The following is a 19276-nucleotide window of genomic DNA, read 5'->3' as shown; positions in this document are numbered from 1 at the left end:
TCTCTATTCTCGGTACCAGCAGTCTAGGTCCATGCTTTCAATTGGACCAATTTAAAAAAAAAGAAAACTCTCGCATCCACTGAACAACACGTTCCATGGCGACATGGCCAGGAACTCGAATGATATTGGATAACACACTCCCATCTCAAAATCTGAACCGTACACCGAAATCTAAATATCGAAATGACGGTACGAGTGACCATCCAAGTACACACGCGAATATGTGAAAATATCACACACAATACGCACAGCTACGCCCAGGATCGCGCAAATTTGATAACACCCCATTAATAAAGTAAACGTTTTAGTACTTGCAAAGTTTCAAACGCGGTCTCAAACGTGAACCCACAAACGTTCGTATTCGCGCGATCATGTATCGCTTACGTCCAGAAATCTTTACCCTAGGTCTTAGCAACTTAGATTCATACATTCCGTTGGACCAATCAAAAATGTAAACGTTAGCTCTCGCGACATAGAAACGCACGCGCGATCGAACACGTTAACTTGCAAACTTGCAAGAGCTCTTCGCGTTGATACACGCAATCGTGATGTCCCAACCCCTCGCGCATCTCACCATACAATGAATATCACATTCAGAGGCTGTGTTTTAGTGGGTGACATTACCCATCTCGTCTGCAATTGTAGTGAGTGATTCTGACGGGGACCCCTTCCGAGAACCTAGCTCCACAGCTCCAGTAGGACTTCCAAAAAATAAATTAAATTGGTATACTCCTCTATTCTATTTGCTGCTTAATTTAAAACATATTTTGAGCTGTGTTTCAAATATATAGAGCAGAACAGATTTCAGGCAATTTTGAGTCCAGCAATGATTAAGACATGACGTGGCTTAAAAGAACTTAAAAGAACTCCTGCTCTACCTGCTGATGGGGAGAGTAGGTTCTAGTTTTAAAATTTTCAGTTTTTGGTATACATTAGTCAATTCAAATTTTATCAATCTAAAAATGAACCACACCAGACCGTGTCATCTAGTCGTTACTTTACTCAAAACAATTTTCCACGATCTATAGAACCTGAGTTCTATAAGGTTCGAAACAAAACTTCGAGATAATTAATTAAAACGCTCTACTGGGATGTGGTTATTTCCGCTCCCAATCATAATTCCTATATTAAATACTAAACTGCTGAATATACTCAACAGAATTTGATTGTTATAAAATACTAATACTTGAAAGCCTGTGATAACAATAAAAACCAATTAGAGCTTTTTCGTGGTCAGGTGGCATTACATTACTTACAAATCAAAACTGAAACTACTCTACTATAACTCAGTCTCTTCGCCCACCGAAATCTCAAACAAGCCCGCGCCTCTCAGTATGCGCAAATCAAATCGAAATATAAAATATGAAACGTGTGTGTCAAAAGACCCATTACCTTACGTACCTACAAATCATTAAAAACACACTATCAAGCCAATGCACATACAAACCTAAACCTAAATTTATCCTAATTCGCAAACTCACAAGCAGCACACACACGTCGCATCCTGCAGTGTTGAACTCAATCCAAACATACCCTACCAACCTGCTCTTTCTACTCACATTGCTACTCATTGTGTGTACACGACTCGAACCTATCGCATTTTCATTTTCTTGTTTGGAAAGTTTCAATTCGTGCAGTGCGCTGCGACAAACTTTGCACACAGGAAGTTGTACACGGTTTAGCTGTGTGCGGGTTGCAGTAATGTCATAGCGTTTGCTGCTTGTTGTATTGTCCGGTCCGAATGATATAGTCATGATGTTGCTTGCTTGGAGTGTAAGCATCGACTGACTCAAACAGATACGCGGTACCTCCATTCATAATCTCGTGGTATTTGATTGAGTCGCTACGTACTCCCTATTGACGGCTCTGCCTGGAATAGACTGACTCATGCATGGGAGTTTTCACTTTTTCCAATATCTATTCGTTTGTATGGGTTTTTCAATAGTGTACTATGAAATACATAAACTATTTAGTAACAGAATACAATTTGAGTTAATTCCGAATTGTTTGGTAGTAAAACGGGTCCTTCCATAAATGACATGTACATGTATTTTATTCGTAAGATTAACTAATCAGATTACCGTTGAAGTCGAAAAAATTTGTTCACCGTGTCAGTCACATGCATAGTTTTGTGTTGACCGTGGACACCAAAAAAATGCATGAAGCTGTAGAAAACCTGCATGTGGTCGTCTCAACCGCTTTGATACGCTTAAATGACAGATGTCAAAATTTATTATTAGGATACCTTAAATTAACTAATCATTACCATCAAATACGAACAAATGCCCTAGCTAACTAGTAATCTACCCTTTCGAGTGCAGCTTCTTCCGAATCCGAATAACAATTTCTATTTATTAAAATAATGAGCTCTCGAGTTCCTCAAGGAGTCATGCATTTCCGCAAGATTCAGAATGAATTTTTAATTTGATAGAATTTTCGCAAGATTCCCCAAAAACTTTACCAACTATCCCGCCATCCCACGGAATCCCGATAAAGTTCCCATGAAACAATATTTCTCCTACCAATTATCCGCTGCGCTAAAAAGCTGGCGAAATTGAAACACCAAATTCACCCCCATCTAATTCAGCGAAGAAACATGAAACAATTTCCGAAGCGAAAACTTTTCCCGAACCTCTTCAAGCTTCAAGCCAACACCAGCACGGAAACCGATACAAGCCTCTACTTCAATCATACCCTTCTTCCCCAATCGAAGAACTACACCGTTCTATTTTTTTTTTTTTGAACCATGGAAAATAAGTGCATGGGGGAGTCCGTTTTGGAAAACTTTTCCGCTTTCGGCCGGACGCCCTTCCCGGTACAAAACCCAAATCAAATTAAGAATCATTCACTTAAAACGATGCAACGCTAGGAAATAAACCACAAACCTGTGCACAGCTGGGCAGCAGCCCTCTCCTCGAGGTAACTAGTGTACACGAAAACAACTCAAGAAAATTAAGTCTGAAAAAGTTGCACCCTCAAAAGGCAAACTTCGGTCACTATTCACCGCCGCGGGCTGACGTCGTCGTCGTCGTTGGTTTGTTGGTTGCCGCTGCCACGGCCCGCGCCGGGAGTATAAAAGCGAAAAAGTTTGGCCAAAGTTTACCGGCTCGTCAAAGGCTGGAGATAATTGAAGTTTCTGTTCTTTTATTTTTTGATTCAGTCCAACTGGGAAACCAGGTACGCTTTCGGTTGCCTCCGGCTGGAAATGGGCCTATCGCTTCAATTAAATTTAGTAAGTTCTTTTCAAATGACCATAAATTAGCGTAAGGCTCATTGGCTCCGCCCGCAAACAGAGATAATCCGGAGGGGAAGGGAAGTTTTCCGTTTTAAATTTGGGCATTGTTTTGAGGTGAACTTAGGCGATTGTTCGGTTAGATGAGTGGTTGCTTTATATTTGTTGGAAAATTAACGATTCGTGTTGTTTGAATTGCTATAAATTTGACCGTTTAGTATAGCGTGTTCTAATGTATCGCATCTAGAATTTATTGTCTTATACTATTCACTTGGCTTGAAGAAGTTTTCCGGTGTTTTTTTTAAATTTTGTGAGTTTAAATTAATTTCAATTTTAATAAGGGAATTGTATTAAAAATTAAGCTGATGACCTTGAGAAAGGCCACATCAATAGATCGAAACGTCGGAAAATATAAAACAGCCTTTTAATCCAATAGACCATATTTTCAGATAACAATATTCCTAATGTTAACTTATCTTTTAATTTAAATGTATTTTTCATTTCATTTTTATTGGAATTCTTGGAATTCTCATGCAACATTATTTAAACAAGTAAAATTTCACAGTTCGATGTACACGTACTATTTAACCTATCAATCGGCTTAATTTAAATGTATATTTGCATGTCACAACCCTTTCTCGATTGATACTTTTACCAAACTAAAACATATGATAAAAACGCCAACGGAGCATTGCCATCGTTTGCTTTGACATCTGTTGCACCGCACGAGCGTGTGTAATCATGAATATGTAATCACAGTTCGGTTTCTCGCACTCTATGCCATCATGAACTGGCTCTATCATTTACCAAACAGTAATTGAGAACAACTGTATAAAACGCTTCGTGGATCATGAAATATGGATGGATTTCAACTGGTTTTTTTTACGAATTTACGTAACGGTAACGAACTAATTGTTAGGAGAATTGTGAGCTACCACAAAATCATTAAATCATCAAATCAAATCATCAAAATTATAGTTTCTGCGCAGAGTTCTTCATTAGAAAATTCTTAATAAGGTCCAACTTTGTCGGCTTCCTTGTACAATTTAGCACCGCAATTTGTTTATGCCCTTTGGCTCCTTTATTGTGCAATTTAGCACCACTTCCCCGTTAAGCTCTTGAGACTTGTCGCGAACTACTCGGTCTAGTCTGCGGCGATGAACCTTGCCTACTCCGACGGAGACTTCCCCGGCGAGAGAAGTTTTCCTGAAACCGAACCAACCAGCGCCAGGTGCCGATGTCTATTCGGAAACGGAGGAGCAGGGATTTGACGAAGCTGGAGGAGGTATACGACGACTGTTCGCAACGGGACGTGAAAATCGTAATCGGTGATATTAACGCTCGGGTAGGACGGGAGGTAATGTTTAGACCGGCAATCGGGCCAAACAGCTTGCATACCCTATCGAATGACAACGGCCAACGATGCGTGAACTTCGCAGCCTCCCGTGCATGGTAGTCTGAAGTACCTTCTTCCCACGCCAAGATATCCACAAAGCCACCTGGAGATTACCTGACCAATGCACTGAAAACCAAATCGATCACGTTCTAATCGACGGGCGATTCTTCTCTGATATCACCAACGTTCGGACCATTATCTAGTTGCAGCATGCATGCGCTCAAAACTCTCGATGGTGTACAACACTCGTCGTAGTCGGACACCAAGGACCAACATCGCGCAACTTCGGGACGCCGGGATTGCCCAAGACTACGCACAGCGGCTGGAAGCAGCACTACCCACGAAAGAGGCTACTCTTGAAGATGGCTGGAGGGAGATCCGTTCCACCATAGGAAGTGCTGCTATAGCGGAACTAGGTTCAGCGATTCCGAATCGAGGAAACGACTGGCTCGATGACGAATGCAAGCAATTAATGGAGGAGAAGAATGCAGCACGGGTGAGGATCCCGCAGCACGGAATGAGACAGAAAGTGGAGCGATACAAACAAGCAAGGAACAGGCAAACCTCGGTCCTGCGGAGAAAGAAGCGCCAATAGGAGGAACGAGATCGCGAAGCGATGGAACAACTGTGCCGCGTAAACGACACACGGAAGTTCTACGAGAAGCTGAACAGTTCGCGCAAAGTCTACGTTTCACAAAACCGATATGTGTATGGACACAACGGTGAAGCAGCAGAGGACGAAGAGGAGGTACGGCAACGGATCTTGGAGCACGCGCAGAAGACCATAGGCTGCCGGCCTCTGGCTCTCCAAGAAGTCAAGGAGGACAGTCCCTACATTTTCCCCCAGGTTTTACACAGTGCATTTGCACTACGATTAACGGTCAGACGAAACTAGTACCCGACGCGAACAACCATGAACAGTCTCCTACTTCGTGGTGGGCAGGGATTGCTTAGAATTGTACGCGAAAGAGACTTTTGAACGTCGAATCGCCCGAACTTTTCCCAATGTACGCGACGCAATAAATGCAAATGAAAAACTTGATGAAAGCTGAAAAACGCTATCATTGGCACCAGTCCGTCAACGGATTAACTGACGGATCATCAGAGAAACAATGTTTCGTCTGGTGGCTAGGGCGTTACAGTTACAGGAAGCTCTCCGTCTGATGGAGCATGGAAAGCACTCTTTGTGTTTCCTGGAGAAAACATGGAAGTTTTTGAGTACTTTATCTGAAAAATCATAGCAGCTAAGGTTTGAGTTCTTTCCGGGTAACGAGAAGGCGGACACTTGGATTAGAATGATAATGAGAAGGCATTAGAATCCGATATTTATGAAAGATCGCGTAGCTTCAACGATTTTTTTAATATTTCTTCTCAGAGGACGCTCGAAAATTGGCAAATTTCGTAGAGCGACGGTAGTTCAGGAATCCCAAAGGTATCAATAAACCTTGGTCCAAGAGAATGGATGAGAGTCATGACTTCATTCGGGTGATATCTCGGGTCATGTACAATTATTATACGTAGAATGCCAATCTCCGTCGTATTGGGGGTCGTGGATCACGGTCTCTGCACTTGTGGTGGCGGTTATCGCGATATTAAACATGTTGTCTGGTCGTGCGCTAAGTGTTCTAGTACCAGATCTCCATTAAACGAATCCCTTCGGCTTCGTTCCAGTTCAGTCCGAGATGCTATACCAAAGTCGTTACTGATACTTTTTGCATGTATCAGGCAACTAGCAGTTGGGAAATTGGATTCTGAGATGACTATGACTTTCATTGGTTTAGTTTTTTTTTCGAGAGTTGTCCTACTGGAGCTGTAGAGCTAGGTTCTCGGAAGGACTCCCCGTCAGAATCACATACTACAATTTGCAGACGAGACAGGCAATGTCGCCCAATAAAACACTGCAATAGGCCAATTGTAGCGGGTCGTGATTCTGAATGTGATATTCATTGTACGGTTCAGGCATGTGCGGGCGTAGGGACTCGCGATCGCGTGTATCATCGCGAAGGGCTCGAACATTTGTACGTTAACGTGCTCGATCGCGTTTGTATGTCGCGTGTGCTAACGTGTATGAACTTCGCGTGCATAAATTCTATTTCATAACCGTGTGCCTTTCGCGTATTCGCGTGTGTTCTAGAAGGATCGCGCGCGGACCGTGAATCTGATACTTAATTTTTTGTGTACGGTTCAGATTCCAGAAGAAAGTGGGTTCTTACATATCATTAGAATTCCCATTCATGTCGCCGTAGAACGCGTGGTCTAGTGGATATGAGCTTTATTTTTTTTGGATTGGTCCAAATGAATGTATGGACCTAAATTGCTAGAATGAAGGCTAAAGATTTCCGGACGTGACCGATTCATGATCGCGCGCGTTTGCGGGTTCGCGTTTTAGACCGCGTTTGTAACTTCGTAAGTACTAAAACGTTCACACAATTGCCGGAGTGTTATCAAGTTTACGCGATCGCGGGCATAGGTGTGCGTAGATGATCGCGAATGGCTAAAGCGTTCGTATGTTGAAGTGTTTGTCGCGTGTGCTCGCGTGTATGTGACTTCGCGTGTATAAATTCGATTTTGAAACCCTGCCGCCATTCATATATTCGCGGACCGTCATTTTGATCTTTAGCTTTTGGTGTACGGATCACATTCTGACCGGGAGAGAATTACCCCATATCACTAGAGTTTCCGGTTATGTCGCCATGGAACGTTTTGTCTAGTGGATATGGGAGTTATTTTTCAATTTTATAATTTTTTTTATTAATTAACAAGGACCTAGATTGTTGGTACCGAGGATAGAGTCTTCCGGACGATCCCGATTCATTATGGCGCGAGCGCGGGAGTTTGTAGGTTGACGCTTGAGATCGTGTTGCTAAGTTTATGAGTGCTGAGATTTTCACCTTATCACCGGGGTGTAATCATGTTTGCGAGTTCGTGGGCGTAGGTTGCTTGGAAAATCGCGAGGGGCTCTAACGTTTGTGCGCTGACGTGCTATATATGTAACGTGTGTTCTTGAATGGTCGCGCGAACCGTGAGTCTGATATTAAATTTTCTGTTCGCGGTTAGAATTCTGGCAGAGAGTGGGATCGTTTATATCGATAGGGTTCCCGGTCATGTCGCCATGAGACGTGTTGTCTAATAGGTATGGGCGTATTTTCTTAATTGGTCCAGCTGAAGGCATGGACCTAGGCTTCTAGGATCAAGAATAGACTTTCGGACGTGATCGATTCGCAATCGCGTGCGCGAGAGCATTTTTCTAGGTTCCCGCTTGAGACCGCGTTTGAGAATGTGTGAGTGTTAATACGTTCACTATCACCATCTTTGCTGACCCAGCTGAAGGCGGGTGTAGAATGGCAGTATAGGACTCAAAAAGAAGAAATAAAGGACAATATATGAGAGACGTAATAGATTAGATAGGTACAAGATACAGCTGAATTTATGATCATCACATGAAAGACATACATTAGTACTTCAAACGCTACCAATACTTGAATAGCCAACCACCACACATAGAACCATCTTTTCTTTTTTTTATGTCGCTAGCCGAGCATTGAAGAATGCCTAAAACTTTGAACCCGTCAAGTCCTGTCCGTCATCTGTTCGTCTCGTCCTGTCGTGTCTGGGGCTTCCAGGTTACATGCATTCACCAGACGAGACTAGCTTAAATCAGCTTAATTGTGCACTGGTTTGGTAGAATCGAGGCGATCATCGAAATAATAGATCCTACGAGTGAATGCACTTGGCCCAGTCACCTGTCGAGCATTTGTATATTTGCGAGTTTTAATGTTTACGTGTGTATGGGAAGTGTTGTGTGTTGAGATATGTGTGTTACCTGTAAATAATAAGTTAATAGAAATAATATTTAATGTGTTAAAATAAGGCATGTGTAATATGCTACTTGCAGTTTTTGGTCGTTCCTACTTATCTGATTCAATTGAGTATGTGAGTACATCTCAATTCTTCTAAAACCTGGCGACGTCTGATGGTAGCGAAGAGTCATTGTTGGCAGCAATGTTACCCTTTTTTGATGAATGAACTCGGAGAGGTCATCATAGGAATGTGACGCATGAGACCGAAAATAAATAAAACAAAATGAAATAAAGAGAAGAGTTAGTATTATTATTGAGTATTATTTGAACAACACACATGTAACATGCTATAAAACTACTTGGAATCGTCTAAATGCCAGAAAATGATATATATTTACTATTAACGACAATTGCATTCCGTTAAAAGTTTCTCATGCTATGCTGACCGGGAATGGATGATTGATGTGCGTCGGTAAATTAATCGTACCTTCATTTATCCAATCCGAATGAGTCGAATCGAATGCACGAATTGAACACCGATAAAAAGTGATACAAAGAAGGATTACCCACTATTCTATCATATAAGCCAGTTCTCCATCCATTCCCTGACCCATATGTCACAAATACTCAGACGAACACATACACAGATAGACATACGACTAGCACATAACAATTTTACAATAGTACTAAAAACTACAATTATTACAGCACAACACAACTAATAGAGTTCAACTGTTATTTTTTTAATGCGCCTGTGCACGTTGACGAGGTCGACCGATAAATCGACACACAATGACTCCCACTGCGAGCCGTGCTCAAAAAGACAGCCATTAAGCTGTTGAACAATGTCTGCAAACACAGCCCACAGAGAAAGTCACTCCACGGCGATCCGCCAATCGGCCACGCCAGTGCGCACAGGCTCTTAGCTGACTGTTAGTTTGGGCTGGTGCAGAGTATGAAATAACAAAAAAACATAAAAAAGGCCCGTAAGTCCTCTCGGTCTCCTCGATGCACCACTATCGAGGCGTAATGCAATAACCATCTTAAAGCAGGTGTCTGATCAAATATGCTTGAAGATGTTTGCAATACCGTCAAACCCGACAATCTAGGAGAGGGATCATATAAGCCAGTTCTGCATCCATTCCCTGGTCCATATGTCACAAATACTCAAAAGACCCACATACACAGATAGACACACGACTAGCACACAACATTACACTAGTACCAAAAACTACAATTATTACAACACAACACAACTAATAGGGTTCTACTGTTTTTTTTTTTTTAAGGTTGGACAGAGAATGCGCAAAACTCGCAAACGAAAAAAGCAGCTCTCCTCCACACCGCATGCCAGATCCCCACAAAAATCAATCAGCTCTCCGTCCAACCCCTATGCGCCTGTGCACGTTGACGAGGTCGACCGATAAATCGACACACAATGACTTCCACTGCGAGCTGTACCCACAAAGACTGCCGTTAAGCTGTTGAACAATGTCTGCAAACACAGCCCACAGAGAAAGTCAATCCACGGCGACCCGCCAATCGGCCACGCCAGTGCCCTTAGCTGACTGTTGGTTTGGGCTGGTGCAGAGTATGAAATAACACAAAACATAAAAAAGGCCCATAAGCCCTCTCGGTCTCCTCGGGGCACCACTATCGAGGCGTAATGCAATAACCATCTCAAAGCAGTTGTCTGCTCAAATATGCTTGAAGATGTTTGCAGTACCGTCAACCTACGAGAGGGACTATGACTTTCATTGGTTTAGTTTGCGATAAAAATACACTGAAAAAAAGTTCTGTTTGGAAAGGAAGTTTTTTTCAAATAACTTTTTTTCTTGAAAGAGTCCAACTTGAATTTTTGACGGTAGGTAGGGAACATAATTACCTATCTTGGAACAAAATTTCATCCAATTCAAAGATGGGTTTTTTTGTAAATCGACTGTAAATTTTTAAAATCGATTTTTGTCAGTGTAAAAGTCGATGAAGAAATTTTTCAATATTTTTATTCAAAAATTTGACTAATTTTGTGAAAATCACTCCTAAACGATTTTTTTGCAGGATTTGTCATTTTTGGACTATAGCCATTTGAAAAAAATTGGTAAAAAAAACTACTAGGGGCAGCCCTATGGGGTTGCACGAACTGTAGACGTAGGACTATACTACTTAATGTAAAATATTTATTTTCTTAGTACTTAGTGTGTGGGAAAAAACACCCGGACCGGTGAAGAAAAATCAAATTTTAGACAATATAATCATATCTCATGTGTAGAACAAGCTTTCTAGTTGGTCTCAAACAGATCCTAAAAGTTCAAACACCCATGGATAACCCCAAGTTTGTAGATGTGTTTCGATGCCACAGGATTTTAAAATGGTTAATATTACGTCATGAAAATTCAATTCTTCCGTGACAATTTTTTTTGCCTGCATGTGTATGTGTCATGATTTGTTGGGATATTAGCATTGATCGGAAAATGCTTTCCAACGCTGCGCATTGCATACATACAGGACATTTTCCAGGTCACCAGAAGCTGTTCATTTTAACACCGCCACATGTTCATTTTACCCACTCGCTATAAACATGTCTCATTTTTGGACATGTTTAGAAATCAAGAATCATGTTTGAAAAAATGTGTTTATGACGAAGTATTTTTACCAGATATGTACAAAACATGTCTAACAAGAAACATAAGGTGATTGTAATATCTCATTCACTTATTAGTTAGAAAATAATGACTTTGCTTAACGTGTTCATTTTACCGCCAGTTCCCCTACCTACCAACACATTGACGCCAAACATTGAACCCAAGCGTACAATGCAAAATGAGTCAACGCTGATGATGATGGGTAGAACAAAAGAGACAACTAGTACCACCACTATGAGCGCGTTTCACCAAAATTCTACGCGGCCTTTCCCGATTGAAAGGAACGGCCACGCTTAGCCCATCTGTCATAATATCGTGATTTTGCATAGCGAAGGGCTGAATGATAACACATAATTTTGTTCCAAAAAACTGCCCTGCGTTATGCAACACTTTGTGCAGGTTGATTATACCAGTTGCAAAAGGGGCCAAATTCACCAAGTTCCGTAAAATTCCTTTTAAATTACAGAAAAAAAATTGCTTAAAATTACTTAGATGAGCTAAACTAATTAATCAAATCCTGTTTTAAAAACTGTCCTTGCGTTTAAATTAAAATGGGAAGCTTATTACTACCACTACATTACTTAATTTCAAGCGCAAATAGCAAATACATGTGCTACTTAAACCAAAAATTTACTGGCAACATTACAGCGGCATTTAGGAAGCAGTTGGAGCGGTCGCCTGTTGGACGACACAGGGCAGCGTCCCTCCACAGCCAGTGTAACGGACTTCCAGCTCAGCTACACTGGTTGTAAAAAACAGAGCGCAGTGATCTGCTTCGCCAGCCGTTCAACAGGGAACTGAGCGTGTCTGGCCAAGTCCGTTCTTTAAATAGTCGATGATGACGTCATTCATAGAAGCGTTGCGCGCTAGGTATACCAATCCGTCGTACAGGGCTTGGGAAGCGCTATCTTCTGTGTGTTAATGCGCGATATTTTGACAAGGTTGTATATTATTTAATTTTTTAATGCTATGATATCAAAAATCTTTGGGTTTATCTATTGAAAGCTATTCTTAGAAGTATTTCGGGGCGATTTGTGCAAAAAAAATTGAAAATTTATCGTGAGATGGCTGAATTATATGCGTTTAAAATTGGACCACTTTTCGTTACATACCATTTTTGTAGAATTTGCAGAGTGCACCCCCATATCGAAAACAAAGACGTAGTCCTACGTCAAAAGTTTGACTCTTTTCAAAAGACAGTCTAGATCATTTTTGGAAAAACAAAGTATGCAAAGAGGCTTTTTGTGACAATTTTCTCATGTACAGAAAGTTTCATTAAAATGTGACCGGATGCTGCCAACATTTGTTCGAGTTCGCGAAATTCATCCATATTGTCACGTTACTCTGAATAAAACATTCGACAAATATGAACATGAGTCACATTACTCCACGTGTTAACTTTGGAACTGAGTTCCAGAATAAAGTACCATGACAACGTGCAATTGCGAAAATCGTGACTAAGATCCAGAAATAATGAACATAAATTACAATACTCGTTACTAAAATATCAAAAATCGTGAGTATGATCCTGAAATCATGAACATAAACACTAATTGTGACTAAATTATCACGATAAAGTGAATAGAAATTACTAAGATTGTGACCAAGATCTTGAAGTCATGAGTTACACTACGCTGTCAGAAAATTCCAACATGAAAATCGTACATAACATATCACGAAAACGTGATGAAAAATTATCAAAATCACGACAAAGCTCCTGAAATCATGAACATCGTTTAAATGGTTATTCAAAAATAAAGTGCATCCCCAAATTATGGACAAGAATCACTACAAAAACTAAAATTTTCTAGTGAACAACCACGGTAACCCATGCAAACAATGCAATGTAAGACTATGTACATTTTTACGCGAACTTGATCACGAAATCGTGATTTTTTGTTCATAAATTTATGAACGGATTTTTTTTCCGTGCGGACCCACTGCAATGCGCATTTAGCCTCATGCTACTCCTCTACTTGCGAACGTACACATTCCATTTACACCAACGTGTCAGCTAGTAAGTAATCGTTTTTCGATCGAGTTGCTACCACGTGTTACGGTCTTGGAAACTTTTTACCAACGTGATAGTGTCCGGTAATACCAAGGGAATGAGAGGTAGCGTTCTGCTCTACATAGACTGGTCCGGAAAATATACGGCCTCTCCCTTTGCTACAGGTAACTGTGTCATACTGATTCCTACTGTACTTTATTAAAGTTTCTTGAGAAGTTTCTGAGAAAAAAATCTGCAGCAATCATCCATGAATGCATTCCTGCTTTTTCTCCAGTTTCTACAGCTAGGATTTCGTCGAAACGTTTATTCTCGCAATTCATTTGAATCGACTTGAAAACATTTCAGTTCGATAAACCCTCTCCAAATTACGTAATAAATCGGCTCCGGTAGTTCAGTGGTAAGCGCGACCGCTTCTGACCCCAATGGGTCTGGGTCCGATCTCCGCCGCTATCGTGGAGATTTTCTGAGGTGAAAAATCTGCGGTCACATTTTCTTTTGGAAGGGAAGTAAAGCCGTTGGTCTCACTTGGAGTCACTGCTCTGGTAATCGGTGATAGGCGATTCAGTGTGGACAGAACCCGGACAGAAAATAAATATGAAAAAAAAAATGCTCAACGTGACCCATGTGGTACGCATAAACCAGATCGATTTAACTGCTTTCGATATTTATTTCACGCAATAAATTCTCGCAGGCGTTTCTTTCGGAATAGCCCGTTTAGGTTCAATTTATGTGGGAGTTCTTTTCTGGTAACAAAAAAAAACTTTTCACCTACAGAGTTTAACACTCAATCTAAGCGCCTGAAACGGTACATCAGTAGCGGCAAACCACGTCGGTTTACGCTCCCGCAACGAGTCCTAATTGTTGCTTGCCTGAAGGATACATGGGGACGTGGTGTTTGTATAGGCGTAACCGGCAACGCGAGACTTTGAACGTGGTCTGTCGTCCTGTCACATTCCGACAGAGTTTGCCTGCCTCCTATATACTGTTGCGCTGTGTGGTTGTTGTTTGGAAAATGGGAAAAGTTTGCGTTCATCGTACACGGGGCAAACTGTGCCGGTAGAGTTCTCGGAGTCCCCCGATGGGTATGGGTACGCAAACACGCACAGCACCCTTGAACTGTACACCTCTGTTGTTGCCTCTGGAAACCTTGGAACTGCAGCTATGGGAACAATGAAACCGAACACAGTGTTTCAGTGTAACACGAGAGAAAAAAAAAACCGCTTGCTTTGTTCCACGTGTTGCCAAACAGGCACGCACTGGCGAACTCTGCTCATTTGGTCGATGGAGGTTTTTTTGCTGTTGGTTGCTGCAGTGGACACAGTGCCATCCCATCGGTCCCGTTAGCACAGGAGGATGATGTTTTCAGCAGCAACAAAAAAATACAGCGAACACAGACAACCCCGATCCAACTTGCATCACGGCATGGTCTCGATGATGGGGGAAAAAAACTTTCCCATTTGTCACCCACTTTGTGCCAGCCTGGTTGGCTGGAGGACCTAAAGTTGAGTAAAATTGCAGTAGAGTGGAATATTAAACTGTAATCAGCGATGTGACACAGTTTTTTTTGCACTTTCGCCGGAGGGTCTCGAGCGAAAAGCGATGGAATAAACCGATTTAAAAGGGGGACGATTACGGATTTCGTGATGGGTAGTAAAAACTCTTATGGAGCAAACAAAAAATCCCTAAACCCAGTGCGAATGCTTTCCTGTCTCAATCATGATAATTGCGACGTTTTTTATTCGTGGAAATTAGATTTTAATAAATTCGCTTTACACCCTATACTTAATCCTTGTTTATTTGTTCTATTTCCTTACAGGGGCTCGCCTTCATGGTGCTACCATTCCTGCCAGCCTCGAACCTGTTCTTCCCGGTCGGTTTCGTAATCGCCGAACGGGTCCTCTACATGCCCTCGATGGGCTTCTGCATGCTGGTGGCGTACGGATTTCAACTTCTCACGGAACGGTGGTCCCGCAAACTATCCTGGTGCTGTCTATGCTTCCTGCTACTGAGTCACTCGATCAAAACCTACAACCGAAACGCCGACTGGGAGTCAGAGTATACGATATTCATGTCCGGTTTGAAGGTCAATCAGCGGAACGCTAAACTCTTCAACAACGTTGGTCACGCACTTGAGAGTGAGGGAAAGTTCGAGGAAGCGCTTCAGTTCTTCCACAAAGCCGTTAGCGTCCAGGAGGATGACGTCGGGGCACACATCAACGTCGGTCGTACTTACAATCACCTCAAGATGTTCAAAGAAGCTGAACAAGCCTACTTAAAGGCGAAATCGCTCCTACCGAAAGCGAAACCGGGTGAATCCTACCAGGCGAGGATAGCACCGAATCATCTGAACGTGTTTCTGAATCTAGCGAATTTGATCTCGAAAAATGCCACCCGACTGGAGGAGGCGGACCTACTCTACCGTCAGGCGATCAGCATGCGCTCGGACTACACTCAGGCGTACATCAATCGGGGCGACATTCTGATTAAACTGAACCGAACCAAGGAAGCGCAGGAGGTGTACGAGAGGGCGTTACTGTACGACAGCACCAATCCGGACATCTACTATAACGTAAGTACAGCAACTAAACTTGTCTAAACAGCAATAACTTATTCTACGGTTAAAGAAAACAAACTTAATTTCATCCCTCCCGGCCGAAAAAAAAAAGTTTCAAAGTAAATGCCAATCAACAGAATCGATTACTCCCACATCGTCGCTGGAGCAAGATTCGAAAGCGAAAACCCAAGAATGTCACCTACCCCAGCTGTCAGATATCCAATTCGCAATTACTCATTCCGCAGACGGTCGGGGGAGCCGCCAACGAGCTGCTATATATTTCCATCGATCGAACGTGTCAAAATGTCATCCCTCCGAGGATGGCACTGACATACCGATCGGCCACCACACCGGCGTCGTTCGGTTCAAGGCGCGGTTCCGAGTAGTGCAAGGCCAAGGATGGATGGCCGATTTTTTTTTTTCGTTTTCCGTTCGTTGAGTTCATTAACTGTCTGGGACATACCGCGTACATTTATTCATAGCCGTCACAGCCATTAGCTGACGGGAGACACTGTTGAATGGCTTATGCAGCTAGGCTAGTGACAGACACAATGGCGGCGGTGAAGGACAACGGAATGCGCAGAGCAAAGCTCGAACCGGCCTGGGTCACGCGTCCAAGCGATAAATAACCTCGGGGAGGGACGTTTTCATTCTGGCCAACATCGTCACCGCGGCTCTAAACCATTGGAAAGATCCGAACGAGCGGCGGGTTTTTTATGTTATGCAAATTTAAACAAATACAACAGCGATCATTGTTTCCTCAAGCTTTTTTTTAGTTTCACTTTTCCCATTATGTTTTAGTCGATTCTTTGCGCCTTTTTGCTCCTCCGACGCCGGAGCCCATTTTTCACTTTCGATCATTTTCCCACAATTCAGTATTCATCACGTCGTGTTTTTCCCTCCCGCCCACTTTACGTTGGACGTTGCGTTGGTGGGCTATAATTTCTCCCATCCGCATCGGCGCTAGACGGCGACGGTTCTGTTTTTCTTGGAGCTTCTAATTTTCGGTATCGGAATCACGTGCACGCCATTTCGAATCGCGTTATACCTCGTTTGACATTCACTGATTTTAACGAATGCTAACGTATTTTTTCTCCGTTCTCCTACTTCAGCTGGGCGTTGTCTTTCTGGAACAGGGAAAAGCCTCCCAGGCACTGGCCTATCTTGACAAGGCACTGGAGTTCGATCCGGAACACGAGCAGGCGTTACTCAACTCAGCCATTCTGCTGCAGGAACTGGGACGACCTGAACTACGGAAGATTGCCCGCGAGCGGTTGCTTAAACTGCTGGCCAAGGACGGTAAGTTACCGGTGCTGGATGTCTTTAAATCGCATATTTAAGATATGAGTTAACCCGTTAAGTCCAAGTATTTATTTTTTTTTCTACGATTACCACTATGGAAAATGTTACGTTGGGTTTTAACGGGCTAAGGAAACATTTGAAAGAATTTAGCCCAAAACGTTGGCATCTTTGCGGTTTTAACAAATTTGTATCTCGTTGATGTGCTAAATAAGTTCCGAACAAATTGATGTGAAAATATTATAGAAGCATTAAGAAGCTCTCTCCTAAGTTGATGGATTTGACGGTATTGCAAACATCATCAAACATGCGTCTTGCTTCAGTTTCAGGGAACCCTTGACAGACAATTGCTTTAAGATGGTTATTGCATATTACATCTCGATAGTGTTGCGTCGAGGAGACCGAGAGCGCTTATGGGCTTTTTTTTTAATTTTGTGTTTCATACGTGCATCAGCCCAAACTAACAAAAAATATTAAAGAAATGTAGAAGCCTGTTAGTGTCAGTATAGTAATAATTGTTGTTTTCAGCACTAGTGTAAAATTGTTATGTGCTAGTCGTATGTCTATCGTGTACGTGTAAGTATCTGTGACAGCTGGGGTAGGTAATGAATGCAGAACTGGCGTATATGATAGAATAGTGGGTAATACTGTGTCTTGCGTGCAATTGTTTCCTTCCTAGGATTCGATGGTAGCAATACTTTGGATCCGATTTGAGGTTACGTTGTAATTTTCGTTCATAGCTGGAAAAAACAGCGTGCATTCACTTTTTTCTAAATCATGATTTAGTTCGACGTAATGACCTCTTAAGGACAAAGCACGGTGTTTGCTAAATTTTCAAAACGCTGCACGTTTAGCTGTTTAGCCAACGTAGCTTTGCAGTGTACCACCGATGTCTGTCAGCTTGTCGACTAATTAACCTAGGCACATGGCGATCGATCAGGTAACTCAAGATGTTACAGAAAGTCCGTGTGGCAGTGTTTACAGTGTTTAGAATTCGGGCCATCCTAGAGCACGAGATGCAAAATGTCGAACGTGCTTCATTAGCGACGTGGGGACGCTGTCGATATATGGTGCTATATCTCGAACGCTGACGAAGCAGATTTCGCTAATAACTCTAACGCTAATAAGCTAGTTGAAATCAGAGTTTTTCGATATATCCTGAAATAATATTGAAAAGTTTTAAAATGACGCCGTAATAATCGAAAGAGAAAGTAAACAAATAGAGGCTCTCATTTGCACTTAGGACCATTTGACATGTTTGTCGAGTAATGATTGAGAATGTACGTCAATCAATGAGGATTCGTGATTTTTTCAGGCGACAAGTAGGGGACGCAAATAAACAAAGTTCGATTTTTAGCTTTATTGCCGCCCCACTTACTCTATGCTGCTCCATTCATCGTTCGAGATGTGTTGAAGTTTCAGTCCAACGCACACAGCTAATAACACTAGTTTACAAGAAAAATGAAGCTGCGTGAAAAAGTATTTTCTAGACTTATTTTGGATCACTGAACACGAAAACAAGATTCATTTTTTTGTTCAAAGAAGCGATTTTGTGATTTTCTCAAAAAGCGAGAAAATGAGCACTTTTTTAGTTTTTAGTCAATATTTCGTGTGAAAATCATCCAATTAATTTGATAAATACTCAGGTTGGAAGATGCTGAGATGCCCTTTAAAAAAACATAATATGTTTTAGTGTTGACAGCGACCCAACTTAAAAAAAGTGAATATTTGACCAATTTTAAAAGTTATTTATTTTTAATTGATTTCTTACAGCAAAATAATTTTTTTCCGGCCTTTTAGAATCTAAGATGACAGATAATATGAGACTTATGAGACCAGTGCTACACCCTCTGAACCGCCGCACCAGGGGAGGGTCTGCTAAAATTACAAAATTTTAATTTCGCTCAATGCGCCATATCATCAACATTTTCCATCCGATATTGGTGATATCAGGCTTAAAATTAACGTGAGAAGTTTGTTTGTCACATAAGAATTAAAAGATTTTTTTGGCTGAATTACTTTTATGAAAAATCAACTAAAAATGAGCTATTTTTCAAAAAATCACTTTTTTTACTTTGGTTGCTCTTTACCCTAATTTGTTGATATTTAATCCAAACATGTTATAAATTTTTGGAATAGGCACATCAATACCTTTCGAATAGTGAGTTGATTTCTTCCTGAGATATTGACCAATAACTGCAAAAAGTGCTCAAAAACATGATTTTCAAAAAATCGTTTTGAAAAAGAAATAGGATATGATTTTCGGATTCAGCGACCCAAAATTGACTTAGAAAACACCTTTTTTCTTAACTTCATGCATACACCCCAAAATTTGTAAACTA

General features: G+C 41.6%; 1 protein-coding gene across 1 annotated transcript in view; it reads left to right on the top strand.

The window, feature by feature from the left end:
- LOC131689747 (protein O-mannosyl-transferase Tmtc3-like) overlaps window positions 1-19276 on the top strand; it is a 731596-nt gene that overhangs the window by 700727 nt on the left and 11593 nt on the right. Inside the window, exons 9-10 of the mRNA XM_058975042.1 lie at window positions 14898-15650; window positions 16748-16934. Of these exons, the coding sequence (XP_058831025.1) occupies window positions 14898-15650; window positions 16748-16934 (940 nt within the window). The remainder of the gene's footprint in view (window positions 1-14897; window positions 15651-16747; window positions 16935-19276) is intronic.

Source organism: Topomyia yanbarensis, chromosome 3, assembly GCF_030247195.1.
Source record: "Topomyia yanbarensis strain Yona2022 chromosome 3, ASM3024719v1, whole genome shotgun sequence".
NCBI lineage: Eukaryota > Metazoa > Arthropoda > Insecta > Diptera > Culicidae > Topomyia > Topomyia yanbarensis.
Note: the sequence above shows the minus strand (reverse complement) of the source record. Positions and strands in the feature narration are given on the sequence as shown.